At 38.3% G+C, this 19,096-nt stretch overlaps 1 protein-coding gene across 6 annotated transcripts in view; it reads right to left on the minus strand.

Annotated features, from left to right (window-relative positions):
- ANKS1B (ankyrin repeat and sterile alpha motif domain containing 1B) overlaps positions 1–19,096 on the minus strand; it is a 409,286-nt gene that overhangs the window by 154,416 nt on the left and 235,774 nt on the right. For all 6 annotated transcript variants that reach the window (XM_031057572.1, XM_031057571.1, XM_031057573.1 and 3 more), the window contains 2 exons: positions 10,450–10,548; positions 696–848 (listed from right to left, as the gene is read on the minus strand). In XM_031057572.1, the coding sequence (XP_030913432.1) occupies positions 696–848; positions 10,450–10,548 (252 nt within the window). The remainder of the gene's footprint in view (positions 1–695; positions 849–10,449; positions 10,549–19,096) is intronic.

The following is a 19,096-nucleotide window of genomic DNA, read 5'->3' on the forward strand; positions in this document are numbered from 1 at the left end:
GGCTTCTCTCCATGTACAGGTTGCTCTAGAAGTTAATATAAACTGACATTACAGTTGATTTCAGAAGCCACAGCAAAGCTACAATCCTCAATCTTTTATTAGAGAAAACAACTCACTTTCAGACCAATAATTCACATGAAAATTCCTCTGGCAGAGCTGTACTGTCAATGTCTTCACTGTAACATTAGAAACTTCACTATAACAGCACAAACTTCCTCTCATCCCAAGTTGCCCTGCAGAGCAGCCCACATTAAAGTTTATGTTTGCCCATATGGGGGCGTCTAATTAAACTGAATCATGTAAATGAAGTTTCAAGCAAAATTGATGACTAAATAAAAACAGTGGTTTTTTAGAATAACTTACTAACTATAAGGCTTCCTTATTTCATGTCTAATTCAGCTGGAGCTGTGTGCTTTGCAGCTACAAACTCCCAAAATATATTTTTAAATGTCATTCTGCCCCCTGAAGGCAAATACAATCATGCTGATTGAATACCATGCTAAAGACAATAGCAAACTAAATGGAAGCAAAGGGTACAGCCAACACAGGTAGAGGCATGAAAGGTGTAGCCATTAAGAGCATTTGATGACTGTATTTGTGGTGCAAATTGCTTTTCTGCGTTCTCCTTGATGTACAAGGACAAGTACTATATAATGTATTTGGGAGGAACTACTGCTATAAATTGATCAACTTACATTAATTAATTCAATCTCCCATATTTTTTTCACAAGGTCCATCGATGTATAGCCATTAATTAGAAAGGATTTGGTATAGTCACCCAGTTCAATGGAATCCAGCCATTCAGCTACAGAGGAGGGGTTGTAACCATCGTGACCGATCTGCTTCATCTGAAAAACAAGGATGAGAAAAAATTACTGGTGATACCCATTAAATACCTTTCCAAACAGGAGTCACACATGCTACTTTCTTTGGGTCAGTTATCTTCTTCTCTGATCAACAGTCTTTTAATGGTTAGTACAACATGAAACAATTTGGTGTTTAAGCAGTAATAGAACTTAGTTTTTGATACATCTTTTTCTTATGGAATCTTGCCTTTTACACCAGAGTATACCAAGACTGTAGCTGGAGTTCAATTCTTTCTAGACATTAGAGAATCCATAAGAGGAAGGCAAAAGGGTAAAAAAGACATTAATATCCTTACTGCCCAAGAATGTCAGATTTTCACCTCAGATTTCATAGAAGGGGAAGAAATTAGACTGAGAAATGGTTCTTTTGGTATCATACTGCAAATGAAATATATGGTCTTGGTTGTATTATTCCTAATTTATCTTTCCTACCAGGCAATATGTTGTTTCATAACAGCTGAACCTGCACTATATTTTTCCATCACCAGGAAAGGTTTAAAAAAATTCTCTTTCCTCTACCTGCTCACATTCTTCATGGCATGGGAATTTAACATGTTTTATATTTCTCACTGTCTGTTAAGTTGCCTGAGATTGGACAACTTAATCAGATATTATTGGAATGGAATTGACAGAACAACATACAGAGAAGTGCACCATTTGCATCCCTATAGAAACACAGCCACCTAATGTCATAAATCTTGTTTTCATAAAAAACTAAGAAATACCTCTGGCATCTAATTTTTCTGAATTTTGTTAAGCTTCCAGGAAGTAAAAGCTGCAATTTCTCTTTCACAAATGCCTCTCAGTGACACCAGTGAAGACTTTCAAGATAGTCATTAAAGCTATTAAAGATAAAACTTATAAAGCCTCTACCTGTGCAGTTTGTTACGCCACACCGTTATAATGAATTTTAAAGTAACCTACAATAGTGGCAAAAATAAAAGTAGAATGAGGTAGAAAAAAAAAAGAAATAGCCTCAATTTTCAACAGTATTCTGCACATATTGTCTTTCTATGGAAATGTAACTATTGCTAACTTGAAAATACACTGAACCGGTAAATTATTAAGAAGCTTTATAGGGTTAGAAATCAAGGGTTTTGCATAGGTTCTCCTGACTGTGCAGGGGTGACTGCAAATAGTAAAAGCCAGTCTCCCATTTTTGCCTACTAATATACATTCTACTTTATGAGAAACAATGGAAGTGTGACAGAAACATAATGCTTTGAGCTTAAACTCTCATATTCATGTTGCAGTGTGCCTGCATCACTCCTCTCTGGCATACTGATTTTAAAAAGGGTATGCTTAAATAGACACTTGTAAGGCAAGAACCTGATAAATGGAAGAAGAAAAATCTAGTATAGAGAAGTCACGAAGACAGGGAACAGGCCCACAGGGAACACATGAGTTTCGGAAAATACAAGGTATTTTTGTTTCCTTTCTCTAACAAAGAAAATTGATGCACCATTAAAACAATTTTCAACCTATTCAGAAATGGCATGTTATGCAAATTTTTTCTTGTGTTTCTTACTATTTGATCTTTACATTTAATAGATTCTGATTTTAAAATTTTCTTTTGGCATCCTGATTTGAGAAAACCCATGCAGTCTGGTCCATACTTTTGCTAACCCATCAGCCTCTATGAAAAGTAAACACAACATGGCAAGTTTCTAAATTCTCAATTCCCACTGGAGATCTCCATCAAAAGAATTGTTAAAATTGATATTCCTCTACTAGAACAGAGTTGCAAAGGGCTGCAGGCAAGTAAACACAGGTGAACAATACAATAAACAAGAGGCTGAGAACAACTGAAATGGATGTGACAATTTCAGTGTTTGGATTTGGTGCCAATAGACAAAACTGTTATTGGGTCACTCAATACCCTACATGAAAATACACTGGTCTGTTGTAGGGCAGCAGCTGCTTCTACAAGCATTTTCCCTTTCCCAGATTTTTGTCTGCTAATATTCAAGGCCATGCTGCAGGTAGTGCAGCTGCTTAGCCTTGGATCAGATCTGTGTGAGGAACAGCAATGAGAAGCTTGGCCAGGGCTTTAGCCAGACCCCACCTTTTGCAGGAGCTGCATCTGAACTCAGGTCCATGTCCTGACACTCACCTGAGCTATGCTGTAGGTATGTCTGTGCCCAGCCCACATTTGTTCATCCTCAACCACTGACTGACCCTCCAAGGTGACCTTGTCCTGTCCTCATCCCTGTGAGTGCCCTGTCGATTTGCCCTGGGATGTGGCTGCTCACAGCCACTGCCACTGTCCCTGCCCAACTCACCTTGTCCCAGTCCTCCCTGCCCACTGACCCCTGAGCTCCCAGTCCACCTCCTCTGGCCGGACAATTGCCACTATCACATAAAAATTAATCTCAGAACTAGAATATTTACTATTGTTTTCAGCACAAAAGCATTATTTTGTTTTGTCATGAACAAAGAACTACTCTTTTATCTAAAACAGGCTTTCTAAAATGAAAATAATTAAAATTTCAGTATCTGTCCTCTGTATGGAAAGTCTCTTTCTGTTTTTTAATAATACCAACTTTATTAACTGTCATTCATAGTTACCTGAATGTTTTCCTTTCAAATACTTACTGACAGACATATTGGTTATCTAGATGTGACAGTATCATTAATAGTATCTGCTTTTCATATAAAATGTTATTGAGTTTTTAAATAAAACCACTTTGAAATATCTGTCTGGAAGTGCTGCCCTTTTACTTTGTCAGAGATTCAGTTTAGTTGCATCTTACCCCAATCTTCATTAACAGGTCATGACTCTTAGACTGCATCTTTTCTTCTATGCTGCACTATTGTCTTGGACTCCCCTCACAGATAATTTAAACCCCGTAGGCTTCCTTGTTGATTGATATTTCTTGAAAGTTCCCTCCTACCTACTGAGTGTATTTCCATGCATATTTCAATCATTTTGCACCAGCTACAACACAAGCACCAGTGGTGTCAAGCATCCAAGTCAAGTTGCACACTGTTTGACTCAGATCAATGTAAACTCTCTGAGCTGCAAGTCATGACAGTGTTTCAAATATTAACTGCTCATAAATAGGGGCACTATTGTTCTTCCACAGACACTACTACCAGTTCATTCAGCTGTTTAGAGAGCAATACCAATGTCAGCTTTTTCACTGCAGAAGATTTTCATGTGCTGACTGTGGAAAAGGCTAGGAATTGAAGCCCAAAGGATTAAGAGAAAAAGAAATGTTAAAGAAAATATGAATCAAAAAAGTATGGAAGAAGATACAAACCATATGAGATTTCTCTCTTAGGTCCTAATGATATATTATCAGTATCACTTCCTTTGAAATGAATAGAAAGCAGAAGCCAGAAAGAGTTGTTTCTCATAATAAAATAGCAATGTCAAGTAGTATCCTAATGGCTTGAGAAACCCCTCACAAGAGACTGTCTGCACAACAGACTTTTTAAAAAAGTATATCACTACTGTGTTGATAGAGCATTTTACATTAGGATAAAAGGCACTTGAGGTTTTTGTCTATGAAAGGTGGCCAAATAAACACAAATAGAACTTCAAAGTAATCACATATGCACTAGAAAAATCAAGGTAAATTCAGTAGCATGGACTGTTACCAGTTTTCTCTGATCTTCACAGACAGATAGAGAATTAATACTATGTTCTCCAAAGGCAGTATCACTACCCAGTGGAGCTTAGTATCACTATCCACAAGCTTTTTATGTGTTGTACAAGGAGGATGAGATTACTTGACTTTCACTGCATTTTAAATGGTGGCTATGATTACTGTGAATTTATGCTTGTGTTCGTTTGGAAGAAAGATCTTTTTAGCAAGCATATAATGCTTTCTTTTACACTGCTGGCCCATTCAAGAGCTTTAAGGAGCATTTTTGGGAACTTACATGAAACTGTCAGCTACCTAGCTAAGAAATTTTAGGTGATTGTAATGGGGGATGTCTCAGCTCTTTTTTGTTTCTGTCTTTGTCAGCTGTCTGTTATATATTATGTACTTCACAAATGTGGTCAGTTGGAGTCAAATTGTTGGAAGAGGAGATCATTCCTCCTCTGGAGCATTGAAAGAAAAGGCTCAGAAGAATGACACTTCTGAAGCCCAGAGAGCCTGGCTGGAACAGGGGCACCACATGGAGCTGGTGCCTGCAGTGCCTGGGCAGAAATTGAGCCTGCAGTCAGGGGCAGAGGGGCAGCTTTCACAGGGGATGGGCACAAATGATGAAGGACCTGAGATGACTTTTGCATGTGCTGCTGGTAGAAAGGCACTGAGTGAAACAGGGTCTGCCTGCAGAGAGACAGCAGGTGAGGAAGAACTGTATATAAACTTTTTAGGTTTCTATTCCATTTAGCCTGTCACATATTTTAAAAGTTAACTATTCAAGCTTGTGTTCTGTTAATGTTAGACTTTTCTTTCCACTAATCAAAAGCCTTCTGTCTTGTGGAGTTTGCTAGAAAAAGACAGTACAGGCACATTCACTTCACAGCAGTGCCTGATTCATGATCTTGCCTCAATGGAAGGTCCAGAATACCCCTAACTGAGTTCAGTGTTTCCTACCTAAGATCGTCGGAATTGCAGTAGCCATCCATTCTATGTTTTTTTTTCAGTTGGAATCTGTCTTCCAAATTTAAAGGAAAATAGACGCACACCTGGGAGCTTTTGTGTTTGTTTTTTTCTTTTTTCTGGAGGAGTATGAACAGTGCCATATCCAGAAGAATGAAGAAACCTCCCAGTTCATCAGATACAATATGTGGGACAAGGGAATAACAGTTGTCATTCAGTGATAATGTATGCAACAGTTCGGACTAACCATTGCATAAAATGTAATCTTAAGAAGATATAAAGATGAAATTTATGGACTAAGTGGAAGCTAAGACTTTTGATCTAATGAAAAAGTTTAAATCAGCTCCTTCAGGTTGTCATCCTAGTCTGGTTACCAAAAAAAGGGGATAGCACTTCCTCTCATGTAGCGTATCTCCTTGCCTTCTGACTATTCTCAGAGCAGCCAGTAGATATTGTGGAGCCAATCACAAATAAGAAAGTATAAATGAAGCAGGAAGGTTAGTAAGACATCCTGTATGGCAACAGTGGCAGGACCAGCTGCATGCTCCTGTTATCTACGTGATACAGATAAATGTCAGCATGTCATGTCTAGAGTGGCTCTCTAGTAGGCTCAGATAAAAAGGAAAATGTTTATGATACTTCTTTCATCAGTGAGTTTTGAAGCACATGCCTGGAGAGGACATTTGGTCTATGGGACCAGTCTGAAGTTGGTCTGAAGTAAACACCTGGAACTACAGCTTGCATGTATCTAATTGCTTCTACTGACTCATTCCTGTTGTACTACATTACATAAATAATATAGACTACTCATTTGTATTTCAGACTAGAAAAATTCATGTGTTGTGTTGGATTCTAATTGCTTTTTTCTGTCCTTGTGGTTAAAGGTCTTGCAAGTGGTGCAGTGATCATGTGAGTGGCCTCCCTTCAAACCAGGAAAGTAATTTCCAGAAGCATAAGAAGCAGGGAAAACAGCAGAGTAAAAAGCATATCCTTTGAATCCTATTTTTCATCTTCACTTCCAGCAGATCAGAAACAAGAAGTCACACTCAGAAAGGGTCATCAACATTTTGCAGCATCTCCTAGTTTGGAAACTGTCTTAGAAATGAAAATGCTAAATGGGAGGTAATTAAACACCAGGATTGAAAGCATCTTGCTGAGCTCTGCGATGTCTAAGCCAATAGCAATATGGCAGCAGCAAAGATCACATGATGTGATCTTTCTCTCTTACACACACAGCATAGTCAATGAGCACATGCACAGTTGTTCTGCTTTCCTAAATGCCAGACTCACTGTGCTTGCATATGAGAGTAAGAGTGTTACATATGAGTAATAAGTCCAGAACTTTTGGAAGCAGAGCTTTATAACACCACTTGCAGACAGGATGTGCTCAGAGCCTGCTCAAATCCTACTTCTTGTCTCATTCTGCAAAGCACCCAAGAAAAGAGGCTGGCTGCCTGCACACCACTGCTATTCCCAAACCTGCTTTGTGCTGAGACCTCTCTGTGCAGGAAGGAACAAGCTGCTTTAAGAATAGCTCTGAAGGCAGGAGAAAGCTGCTCTCAGCTAACATCTTTCTTCCATCTGTCAAATGAGAGCATGTGTTCCCATTATATGCTGGGAGAAGGAGCCATACACTGAGCATCCCACACAAAACCAGTCCTCTTTCTTAGATAAATTTTGAGATAACCTAGGATAATTATCATTAAAAAAACCCCAACTTTTTGAAGAACCCACTGAGAAGTCACTCACACATAGGTTTGGGATGTTGAAATAGCTGGCCAATGCTCCTTAGGGTTTCTATGTAACCTAAGTGTGACTAAAATTTTATGCCATGACTGTTATTACTTCCTTAGTCAATTAAGCATACACTGCACAAAATTCATTTCTCAGTATTAATTTTTTTCTCAAGGTATTTGCAGCTTCAGTATCCTTTTATATGTTATCTCCACTTCTCAACATATCTGAATTTCCTTTCAATAAAGCATATAAAATCTTCCTCTGAAAATTTATTGATTTCATTTTTTCATACAAAAGTCTTAAATGCAATAAACTCTCCTATGAAATTTGCTTTAAGACTGATGTAATGTATAAAATGATTCCATTTCAAGAATTAATTTTGCAAATGATATTTCTACCAGACTGTCTTAACCTTATATTATTAAAATAAGCCATAAAGTGCTCTAGTTAATATTAAGGTGAAACTTGAGAAATTTAAATTATGTTGGTACAAGACAAGAATTAGAGCTACAAGCTCTAATCCAACAAAAATAAAGAGTATTTGGAAAGAAGCATTCTGTCTCAAAGGTTTCAACCCTACCTACGTACTGGTGAACATACTATTTTTTCCTCTTATGAAATGTTCTTCTCAAATACAGAATATAATGGGAAAACATTTTGAGAAATCCAGGTAAACATACCCTTTTATACCTGCATAAGAGACCACAATGCTTAATTAATCTATATTTGGCCAAAATGTGGGTATTGTTTTGTCTATTTAAAACCAATTCAAGCTCCAGAGAATGGTTCCTAATAAGGATACTGGCGTTTGATATCTAGAAATTCATCACTCTTCAGGAAGGAAGCAGTTGAGTAAAAAATTTCAGCTACTAAATACCTGCTGCATTTCCAGGCTGCAGAGATGAATATGTATCAGAACAACAAAAAGAGATTTTTAAAAAGGTATTTTAAAACATTGATGATAGATTTGTTGCTTGATTTTTACCCTTTTAACTTACTCAGTGTTGCCTGGGGCTTTAAGAAAGTGTTGTTTGATAGGTGTTTTTTAAAGCATTTAACCTCCACCTCAAAATACGAGGTAAAAAGTATCTCAAGACAGGAAACATTATTAGTACAACTAAAAATAACATCATCAGCAATGTCATTAAGTTAAAAACGCATGGAGTTGTTGAGTTTTAAATTAAATGAGGAACAGAAAAGAGGTACATGTTCAAAACAAACAAACTAACAGAATTTTTATCTAATGAGATTCAAATTAGTGAGACTCCAATTATGGTTTGAGGTCTTAATATATTTAGATGGCATGCACTATTTTGAATGCAGGATGACAGAGCTGAACTTATCAACACACAAATAGACATACAGCAATGCTTAATGGTTTGTTGCAGGATATGAAAGTGTTTTATGTATTTAGCAAGCTGTTGTGAATACAACAAGGGTGTGTTACATTAGATAAAACTTCCCATGATCCTAATTTTTGGGCTCTATAACCTGCCTTCAAAAGAACTCAGTTTATATAGGAAATTATGTGTTTTTACTGTGTAAGCTCCCTTACCTTGCTGAGTCATTTATGTGGAGAAACATGATGCATAGCTTCAGCTTGCAACTGCATTTGATTTGGTGTAACATCCTTGCATCAAAGACAAGTTAAAATGTGGTCCTTAGGGACTGCCTTTTTGAGCAACAGGGAAAAAGCTAAAAACCATCTCACCATTATTCAGCACATGCTTCAAGCCATCCTGTGTTACTTAACTCTCTTTGGTACAGAATTCTTCTGGGTAACTGCATAACCATCCTGTTCTCAACTGGTTTCAAGAGTACCTCTAGATCTCGATCCTGTCTCACATCAAGCAGATGTTAAAAGGACTGAAGTTGTAGCTTTATAACAGAATCTGCTCTCAGCATTAGTAAACTCTCCAAAAGCAGACAATATTAGCAATGTTTTCATAAACACCAGCCACTGAGGGCAGACAGCACTAACATGATGATATATTAACAATAGTTGTGAAGAATGTTAACAAAACCACATGAAAGATGATCTCTCTGAGAAACATGAGAAACAGTATAAAGATATCATCAGCTACGAGCTCAGCTAAAGATTACAAATTTTTTTAATTCCTCAAATGCTACTTTTAATACCCTACTTCTTGTACCATTTATCTCATTTGTCTAATATGGTACGTGGAAAATTGTTCTTTTTAGTGATCCTTGGTGTTTCCATGTGCAGACTCACACTGCAGTATATATGGATTGACTAACACCTCCAGACACAGAAATTGCTTCACAACTGCTGATTTTCCCATACAAAAGAAGCCTTTCTGCTCTTTCTTACAAGTCATCCATCCAGGAAGCCTTGATGCATCAAAAAGCCTTTTACAACCATTTCTGCTTCATGATCTAAACTGAAAAATCCTTTAATAACTCTTGTCATTCTTCTAAATCTCTATTTACCTTGATTACTTCTGACATGCTGCTACCAGAACAGTCAGTGCACTTCACACTTGATTTTATTCCTACCTTAGTATTTTGCACGAAGTATCAGCATCACATATGACAGCCTTCTGAGCCCTACTGGTGTCTGCTATTCGTCATTCATTCTCCTTTTAAAATTTTCCAAATCAAAGTAGTAATTTTTTGTGCTAGTTCCACTATCTCTAGTTTGGAATGGTAGTAGAAGCCTCCAGTGATACATTCTGGTATGCAGAATATTCTATCACTGATTTTAAAATCTAGATTTTAAATTGGCTAGCACTAAAAATGATTGGGAAAATGGCTGCAAGCTTTTCTGTCTGCAGCTGAGAAGCAAAATTCATATATATAGCAGAAAATTAAATATGCAGCCTGCAGGAAGTCTCTGTATCTCACACAAAAGGCAGGTATTAGGAAAACAATCTTTCCTCCAATGCTTTTAAGAGTACTTATATAAGGGGCAAAGTATTTCCTGGGCAACTCCTATGGTAAGAAACGCATTCTGGGATTCATGGACAGCCTTATTTACACATATGTAATGGCAGTCTATAAATAGGCTGAAAGGCCAAAAGGAATTAAAATTCATTCTAAACAGCCATCAAGTCAAATTACAGATTTTACTTTTCTTTGCTTTGTCAACTACATCTATGCTAAAGGAGTCCAATGAATTGACATTATTTTATGCCATATTTGCATACGCAAAAAATGTGTCTACATAACCAGTAGAGTTACATCTATCTCCATTCAAAAAAGTGTTTTAAATAATGTGAATACTGCAGGGGTTAGTTCCCTCTCTCACATAATAACAGAAACTATACCTTTGGGAGAAGCTGGATTGCTTGGAGTATTCTCTGTCTGTGCCCAGAGTTAAGGATTCCTATTTCCAGGAGATCCTGGTCCTCCATCACGTTGCTTCCCTAAAAATGGGGGAAAAAAGTGGAATAAAAATTAAAAGCTTAACAGATGCCCTCAATACCCTGAAACAGGCCCTTCTGTCACATTTAAAAGAGAACACTTTGCTTAACTTATAGCATGTGACAAGAATAATAAATTACTGATGATTGAATTAATTTTCACGATAACAAAATATGGTGGCAGGTGCTTGAACCCGTGGACTGTTGCTACACTGCTGGCAGCACTGCTGGTGGAGAAATTGTAGCTCTCACTCAAGCCAAATACCAGATGTGATTGTTCTTTCATTTGGAACCAAGGACATGACTACAGAATTGCTCAGAAACTCTCCATTTTTTCAATTCACCTCCTACTGCACCTATCTATTTATGATGTTAATTTCTCTCCAGATTGAAAAAAACCAACACAGAATAAGATGAGGAGAGTGGATAAGGATACAATTATTTAGTTCATTGACAGTAAAATGATGAAGAAAGGGACTGGTACCAACAAGCTATGTAGTCCCCATCCCCCATTTAACTGTACCAGTTCAATCCTAACTTTACTTGTCACTGCTTTTATCTTCCGGCTCGTGGGCAGGTCAAATAGTTCCAAACATTCAAATAGCTGAAAAAGACCATCTGTTCAAATAATACACAAAATAATTGCCCAGAAAAGTTCATGAAATATACCTCCACAATTCAAGCATCTCTTCATAGGAGTTGCTAGCAGTAGGAGCTACACAAACAGGAAAATACAATTCCTAAATTCAAGGAGTCTGACACCACCTAGTAACTCCAGCATTTGAAGCTCAATGATCTAAAGAGTTGCCAGTGACTATTGAAGGAATCATTGGAGGCATGAGAGTGGCTCAAAAGGGGAATTGAAGACAAGGATCAAGTTGGAATAGCTGGCAATTTTGTATTCTTTTTTGAGCTTATCATTTCAGAGAAAAATCTCAACTTTTTAAAAATACATTTTGTTTTTAAAAAGTTTCTAAGTATTACAGTTGAAAACAAAACCCAAAAAAACCGATGACCTGTCCTGATCTCTCACCCCTGTTGGAGTCTCGTAACACTAATTGACTAGAAGCAAGAATTCTTACTTGTACTCATTTAATTTGAGCACTAAATAGGCGTTATGTGAGCAAATCCATGAAAACTTCATCTCTAGCTTTCCATTTGGCTTGCTGCTTCTGACTTAGCACAGCTCTTAAGAAGTGGCAAAATAAAAAGCAAATAGGCACATAACAGAACACGCTTAAATGCTTTGCTGAGTCAGGGCTTAATGAAGGATGTTACTTCTTTCTGAAAATAAAATCTCCTGTCCCAAAGCAGCATGGATTCCTTTCAAAAATCACCCTGGAATATGGAAGACTTCACTCTATTCAGCGGCGAAATCTTCACTCTTTTCAGATGGACCGATTAATTTACAGGTGTACCCCTGAGGATTCTCAAGTGCTACTCCACAGAGTACCCTGCAAAATCTAGGTGGTGTCTTTCTAAGGCTATCGAGGAAACTTTGCAAAGCTATTATATTTTAAACTATACTTTACAGTAAGTGGTATGGTTTAAGACTACAAATCTGCAAATCATACCCTAAAACAATCTGTGTGCAGCATTCAGAACAGGGCAGGCAGAAACCTGCTCTACCAGGAGAAGCTGTGCAATGATGCCAGCTTAAGTAGAGCACCTGATATGAAAGTGCCTGCAGCATGGGCTGTGCAACCAGTGATAGTGATTGGGTGGGGGTAATACCCCTTTCACCACCCCAGTAAACACATTAAAAATACAATTTCCTCTTTCTGCCTTTCTCTTTTAAGTAACCAAAAGGAGGCTGTAGACTTACAGAAAAAACTCTTGAAAAAAGCCATCCATTTTGGGCTGGATACTCCAGTGGCTGGAAATAGCTAGCATAAATGGATTTAAGGGAACTGAGCCAACTGAGGATCCAGTCCAAAACAAAGGCTATACATCTCCATTCATTTTAATAAATGCATCTATTTTGTTTGCAGCTACTGCTTTCACTTCATTTAACAGTTTTTTAGATTTCACCTTCATTACTGCATGATGTTTACACACAATCACGGTGTACTCATCACTGTTTACTGGTGCCAGTAACCTTGGCACACAGCTTCAAATATTACAATGTTTAAAACTCAATTAAACTAACAGGCACAGGAAAAATATTTGCATGTAGTTGCTGCATCACAGAGAAAGCATTATTTTATTAATTCTTTGCTATTGTTTTTTCCTTATGTGTTACTGAATGTATTTTTTTAAAATATGTCAAGGTTACAAAAGCAAATAATTAAAACTCAGGAAAGCCTGGAACTCATGTTGCCTCAATAAGGCAACAACCTTGTCTTTGAATGTGCTCAGGTTTTAGAGCTTTCCTGTGTCAACGTTAAGTATCAACAGTAGCAGACACTCATCCCTCCCGTAAAACTGATTTTATTGTCTTCTGCCATGGAACTAAAAAACTTTTCATCTTTCCACAAGAGCAAACCAGGGGAATTTAGATACTCCGTATAATCCACTACTGCTTAGCATAGAGGAATAAACTCATGGCAGTAAAAAACTGCTGTTTGATTTGCAGAAATACCTGTGAAGAGAAAGAAACAGCCTATCCCTCACAGTCCTATTTCCCAAGTATCTGCTCACATTGCTCCCTTAATCCTATTCCCTGATTATTTTTACCTGATTATTCCTCTTGTGCTCTTCCAGTCTCTTTCCATAGGTTCCTACATCAAGAGTGAAGAAAACCTACCTTCCTTCTGCTACAAGGGGAGAAATTCTTTCCCTGCTCTTAGCTTCCATCTATTATAAGCTGGACTAAATGTAACCTCAATTAACTTTAGAGGTGACATGGTAAAGGTAATTAAAATGAATATGAATGCAAGAATGTCTTGTCACATTATTTCATCCTTAAAAATAGTTGGGCTACATTAGTTGAAATATTCACCAAAAATAAATTATCCTAGTAGACACCTAGAGAATTTGAGTAAAAGATTTGACTTTTATATGCTTATGTGTAAAACAGATCTTTATAACAGGAAATAGGGCTGAGCAATCTCTATTGAGCTTTATGCTTTCTGTAGTGAAAACTTTGAGACTTTGTGATACTGTAGATTCTTAAGTCTATAGGAAAACTTAGTTGGAAGGAAAACTTCTTAGAATTAAAGCCAAAAAAAAAAACAAAAACCCACAACAAAAAATGCTTATACAAGGACAGATTCAGATCTCATTCACTTCAGTGTACAGTGTTAAAATTCCTGTCTTATTAATGCACAATAGTCTAATGAACTGGAAAGATCCTGCTTCTGAAGTTCCAGTTAGGAAAGAGGGCATCTGAAACCCTCAACCCCCCAGATTTGTAGTTCTGCACAGCTCCCAGGATCATCATCTTTTTCCCTGTAAGCACACACAGGAAGCTCATCTCCTGAGCAAGAAGGCAGTAGTTTCACAGAACAGTTGGGCTCAAGAGTGAAGGAAAAACTGCATGTGGGAGACTGGAGGCATATGAAAAACAACATAATTTTAAAAACCCAGAAATTTTGCCAAATTCTGAGATAGTTCCTATAAATGAGTTCGGAACAAAATGCATAATGATACATTATGAGATAAAGATGTCACTGGCATTTATATGGGTTGTTCAATACAAAATCACCTCTTGCATTCTCCACCTAAATACAGTCATTCCCAGAAATTCTGGATTAGACCTAAGCACCCATATGCATTCTACTATTTGCAGAAACAGAAGAATGCTGAAGATGTGCCCCATAAGATAATAAAATATTGAACAACATATTAGAATGGCAGGCATGACTGTATGTTTCACATTCCTCCTTTTGTACCTATGTTTTTAATCTTCCTTCACATATTTTTTGTGCTGGGAACTATCATGAAAAATTCTAATGTCTGGTTCTGTCACCTAAGTAAAATGGTACAGAAGCTTTAAAATAGTTGGCAGATGTATCACTAGACTTCTCTGGAAATTCAACCACTGAAGTTGGAAGAGATGAGCTGTGGGGAACAAAATTACTGAAAAAAGAAAGAACAAATTGACTTTGAATTTAAAATTTTCTTTCTCCCCTGCAAAGGAAAACGACTTACATAAGAAATAGAAGATTTGGGGGACTTTTAGCTTTAACCTGGCAATGCCAGCTTAATTGGTTCTTTTGGTGTTCTTCTGTGTCAGCAGAGGAGGGAAAGTAGTAATTCAGGTACCTAAAGCTGTGTAAGAGTGGCTGCTTCGACACAACAGATTGAGTCAACGTCATTTGCTGCGCAGCCATTATTGAAACCTAGGTCAGCTGGAGATATCAAGTGCTACAAGGTAACAACAAGGTAACAAAAACTTCTGGTAATGTTTTATGTTCCTGATGTACTGGAAACTGGTTTGACAAACAACAGGATTGGTGTGGGTAAGGGAAGGATGACTTCTGAAGTAACTACAGGGCTGATGGGGCAGCAAAGGTGCTTGCATCACTCCCAATGTGCAGGGAGCACTTTACACTCTCCTTTGTCCCCTCCCAGTCATCATGTAGTAATCTGCTGCATCATCAAAATAATGAGATCAGAAGAGACTCTGAGGAGCTGGTACAGGGGGCATCCAGCATGCAGCAGTGGGTAGGATCATGGTGTAAGTGTATGGCAGACAAGGTCTGGTGGTGTTTGAAGTGCCTTGCCAATGTCTCTACCAAAGTGTACTGCACTGAGCCTCACCCTGATGGACTGAGACCGGGCGCTGCAGGAGCACAGCTGAAGCGTTTCAGTGGAGCTGGGCAACAGGCCTCATACCTTGGCTTACAGAGCTGCTGGAAATATGGCCTGGCACAGAAAAGGAAATCTGCTGGGTTGTACACTTAGCTGGAGTATCTGAGAGTGCCATTATTCCTGTCACTCAGATACGAGAGGTGGGAGCAGGGCAGGAGCAGATGGGCATGTTCTTCCATTACACATGGTTGGAGACTGAAGTCAAAGAGAGCAGACTCAAACTCAGATTAACAGCACCAAAAAGCTCTATTCTTTCTTACTTTCTGCAATCCCAGATGCATAACTGGCAAGGGAATAAGGACGGATATAAAACACATCCTCAACAGCTCACTCAAACAAGCCTCCTCAGTTGGAATTGCTTTGTTTCTCACCCACCTAACTCTAATATCCTTCCAAACTGCATCCTCTTGAAATACTGGACATCTAAACTGTTGTCTGCTGCGAACAAATTAAAGACATCTCACAATATAATTAAAAACACACTGAATAACTTTATAATTAATATAATTAAAAATCTCACAATATAATTAAAAACACACTGAATAACTTTTCTTTTTCATAAGCTAAATCATAAGCCAAAAGGTTTTTTCAACACAACACGATTTTCCCGCAAGATAAAAGAATTTATTTCTTAGAGACTTGCAAGAAAGGACTAGAGAAATGTAGGGTTCAGTAACGAGCATTGCTTCTTATTAGTGCAAAAATTTCAGGCAATGTGTCACATATTTAATTTCCAAACAAGAACTGGCAAATGACCAGAATTTAGCAAGCTTCATTATAAGTGAAAAGGTTGCCTCTCACTAGTATTTCCACTGTTAACATGAAAACAAGATCTGTAAGAATGATTACAGAGATAAATGCTCAACTTGTACTTTCAGGTCAGAAAGATTTCAGACTCCTTAAGATACTGCAGACAATATTTAATCTAAAAACCTCACAAGATTTTGTTAGAAAAATCCCCTGCAGAAGCAGGGAATTTTGTCTTGGGAGAAAGAGATTGATTATAAAATATGTTCAGAAGAAAGGACCAAGCAGGTTGCAAAATAATCATTTGATAACATTCTTCCAAAATGAATTTGCCGTAAAACTACTGATACTCATTCTCAATCCTTACCTTGCTCTATTTCCAGTCTTTACATTTATGACTTTCTTAGCAATTAAAAAACCCACAAAACCAGAGAAAACTGAGAGTTTTCCATGTCAGTGCCATTTAATCAGGAAGTAAAAACAAGCTACTACTGAAATGTTCACTAAAAAAAGGCCATTTCACTCAAAGATAAGGGTGGGGTGATAGCACTCGTGTGTACAAATTTGCAACCTGCATAAAAAGTGCTAATTTAAGCAGGGTCAGTTTAAAAAGGAGTCTCTACAGACCTGAGGCCCACATGACTTAAGCTTTAAAGATCTCTCTCTGGTTCACATTCAGCTCTTCCAGAAATGAACCTGAAGCAACCAGTGCCATCCAAAGCTTTTCAAATATTGACATTCAAATGATCATACAGCCACAGACCTTTCACACAACAGGAATAGTTAATTAAAGAGTAGTGGTAATTAACCAACATGGATAGCTGGGACAAGGATCCTTGTAGGAAGAATTTCTGCTATTTTTATCCCTCCTCCTTGTAGCACTGATTCATTACAAGCAACACAATTGTCACACACAAATTAGCTGCACAGATAAGGTGGCAATTGAAAAAATTACCTCTGATGTCACACTTGGCCCACTTAATTACTAATGCTGTGGACCCAACTCTACCTATTTAGTCATAACAATTCAATAATATAATTATTAATACTTACCTAAATTACATCTTAATGTCTTGAATGTATATTGTGAAGATAATTTCACTTCATTTGAGTAATGAAAATTCCAGAGAGTCTTTATTGTACCATTATTCAGATTACTTGCTATAAATGCTGCTTAGCTTGGATGCTAAATTTCTCAAAGGACCCACTTTAAAAATCAATATTACTGTGAGCTAATTAAGAGACTTCTAAAGTCTCAGAAAAATATTCCTTTCTCCAGTAAGTGTGTAAGGCTGTGGAGTGCTGGAAGGGGCAAAGATATTTTCAGACCTACGAAAAATGTTGAAAACTGACTCTGCATGTAACATGGAGTTTTAACCAGCTAGCACTGTGGTATTGTAATAAATAAGGAGGTGATAATCAAATAACAAATTAACTTTTGTAATAAAATTTGGTGCTGATTGCTGCCAGCCAACATGCCTTCACTAAGAGCAAACAAATTTGGTGGCCTTCTGCAATGTGGTTACAGCACTGGTGGATAAGGGAGGGACAATTGATGTTCTCCACCTGGATTGTGCAAAGCATTTGACACTGTCCCACACAACAGCCTTGTCTCTAAGCTGAGGAAGCATAGACTTCACAGATGTGCCTCTCAGTGGGTGTCTCAGTGGGTAAAGAATTGGCTGGATGGCTGCATTCAGAGTTGTGGTCAATGGCTCGATGTCCAAGTGGAGAGCAGGGACGAGTGGTCTCCTCAGGGACCCAGTCTCCCAGGGTGCTGGGACTGGCACTGTTTAAGATCTTTTTCAGCACCATGGACAGCAGGATTGAGCGTGCCCTCGGCAAGTTTGTCGCCAATTCTGCTGACACCGAGGACAGGGATGCCATCCAGAGAGACATTGACAGGCTTGGGATGTGGGCTCATGGGAGCCTCATGAAATTCAACAAGGCCAAGGGCAAGGCCCTGAATGTGGGTCAGGGAAATCCCAAGCACAAATACAGGCTGGGCAGAGAATGGATTGAGAGCAGCCTTGAGGAGAAGGGTTTGATTGACATGACTGGGCAATGTGCACTCAGAGCCCATAAAGCCAACCATATCCTGGGCTGAATCAAAAGAACTGTGGCCCTCAGGTCAAGCAAGGTGATTCTGTCCTTCTACTCCACTGTTGTGAGATCCCACCTTGTGTGCTGCATCCAGCTCTGAAACCCTCAGCAAAGAATGACATGAACCTATAGTCCTGAGGAAGGTCATGAATATGATCACAGGGCTGGAATATCTCTTCTCTTAAACTAGCCTGAGAGAGATAGGGTTGTTCAGCCTGGAGATGAACTATGCCTCTTCCAACCCAACATATTTTATAATTCTGCAATTCTGTAATTCTATGAAATATAAAAAACTCAGTTCACCTCTCAGACTGTCCCATACAAGTATTTCCTTCCCCATATTTTTATCAACCATATTGATATGTTTTAAAATGTCAGCCACCCAAATCACCCCAGAGAGCACAAAATGCAGAGTCAAAGATACTAAAATTCCAGGCAGGATCCACACCTTAAAAATAGGTCATTGCCAGAAGTGGCCTGTCAAATAGCAGCAAGGAAAACATTCCCAACAAAATATGTAAGTTTTCACATACTTACACCCTAAAGTTATGACTGACATTTTCAAGCACTTGTTCACCTCCTGCCTGCAACTGAACCCTGCTCACACTGGTGCCTTTGCCTCTGGGCTCCCTGGTGTTCAAGTTCCCAGTTCAGAGCAGACAGAGCAGCTAGGAAACCCCATCAATCCTTTGTGGGAGTCTAGAAAGTAGGGCCTCTGAAATGTCATCAGGGCTTGATCTGGTAGGAAGTCTCAGAGCATGCCCAAGGCAGAAACAGGAGCACCACATGAACTGGCTGCTGCTCTTTCTTAAAATGTGTCAAAAGGAGGAAGAATGGCTTTAGCTTTCTTTCTCATAGAACAACCCACCTGTTACCTATTCATGCAGAAGGTAGGAGATCAGATTTACCTGTATTTCTCACACTCAAATTTCCTAAAAACAAAGGA

This window comes from Geospiza fortis, unplaced genomic scaffold (assembly GCF_000277835.1).
Source record: "Geospiza fortis unplaced genomic scaffold, GeoFor_1.0 scaffold186, whole genome shotgun sequence".
NCBI lineage: Eukaryota > Metazoa > Chordata > Aves > Passeriformes > Thraupidae > Geospiza > Geospiza fortis.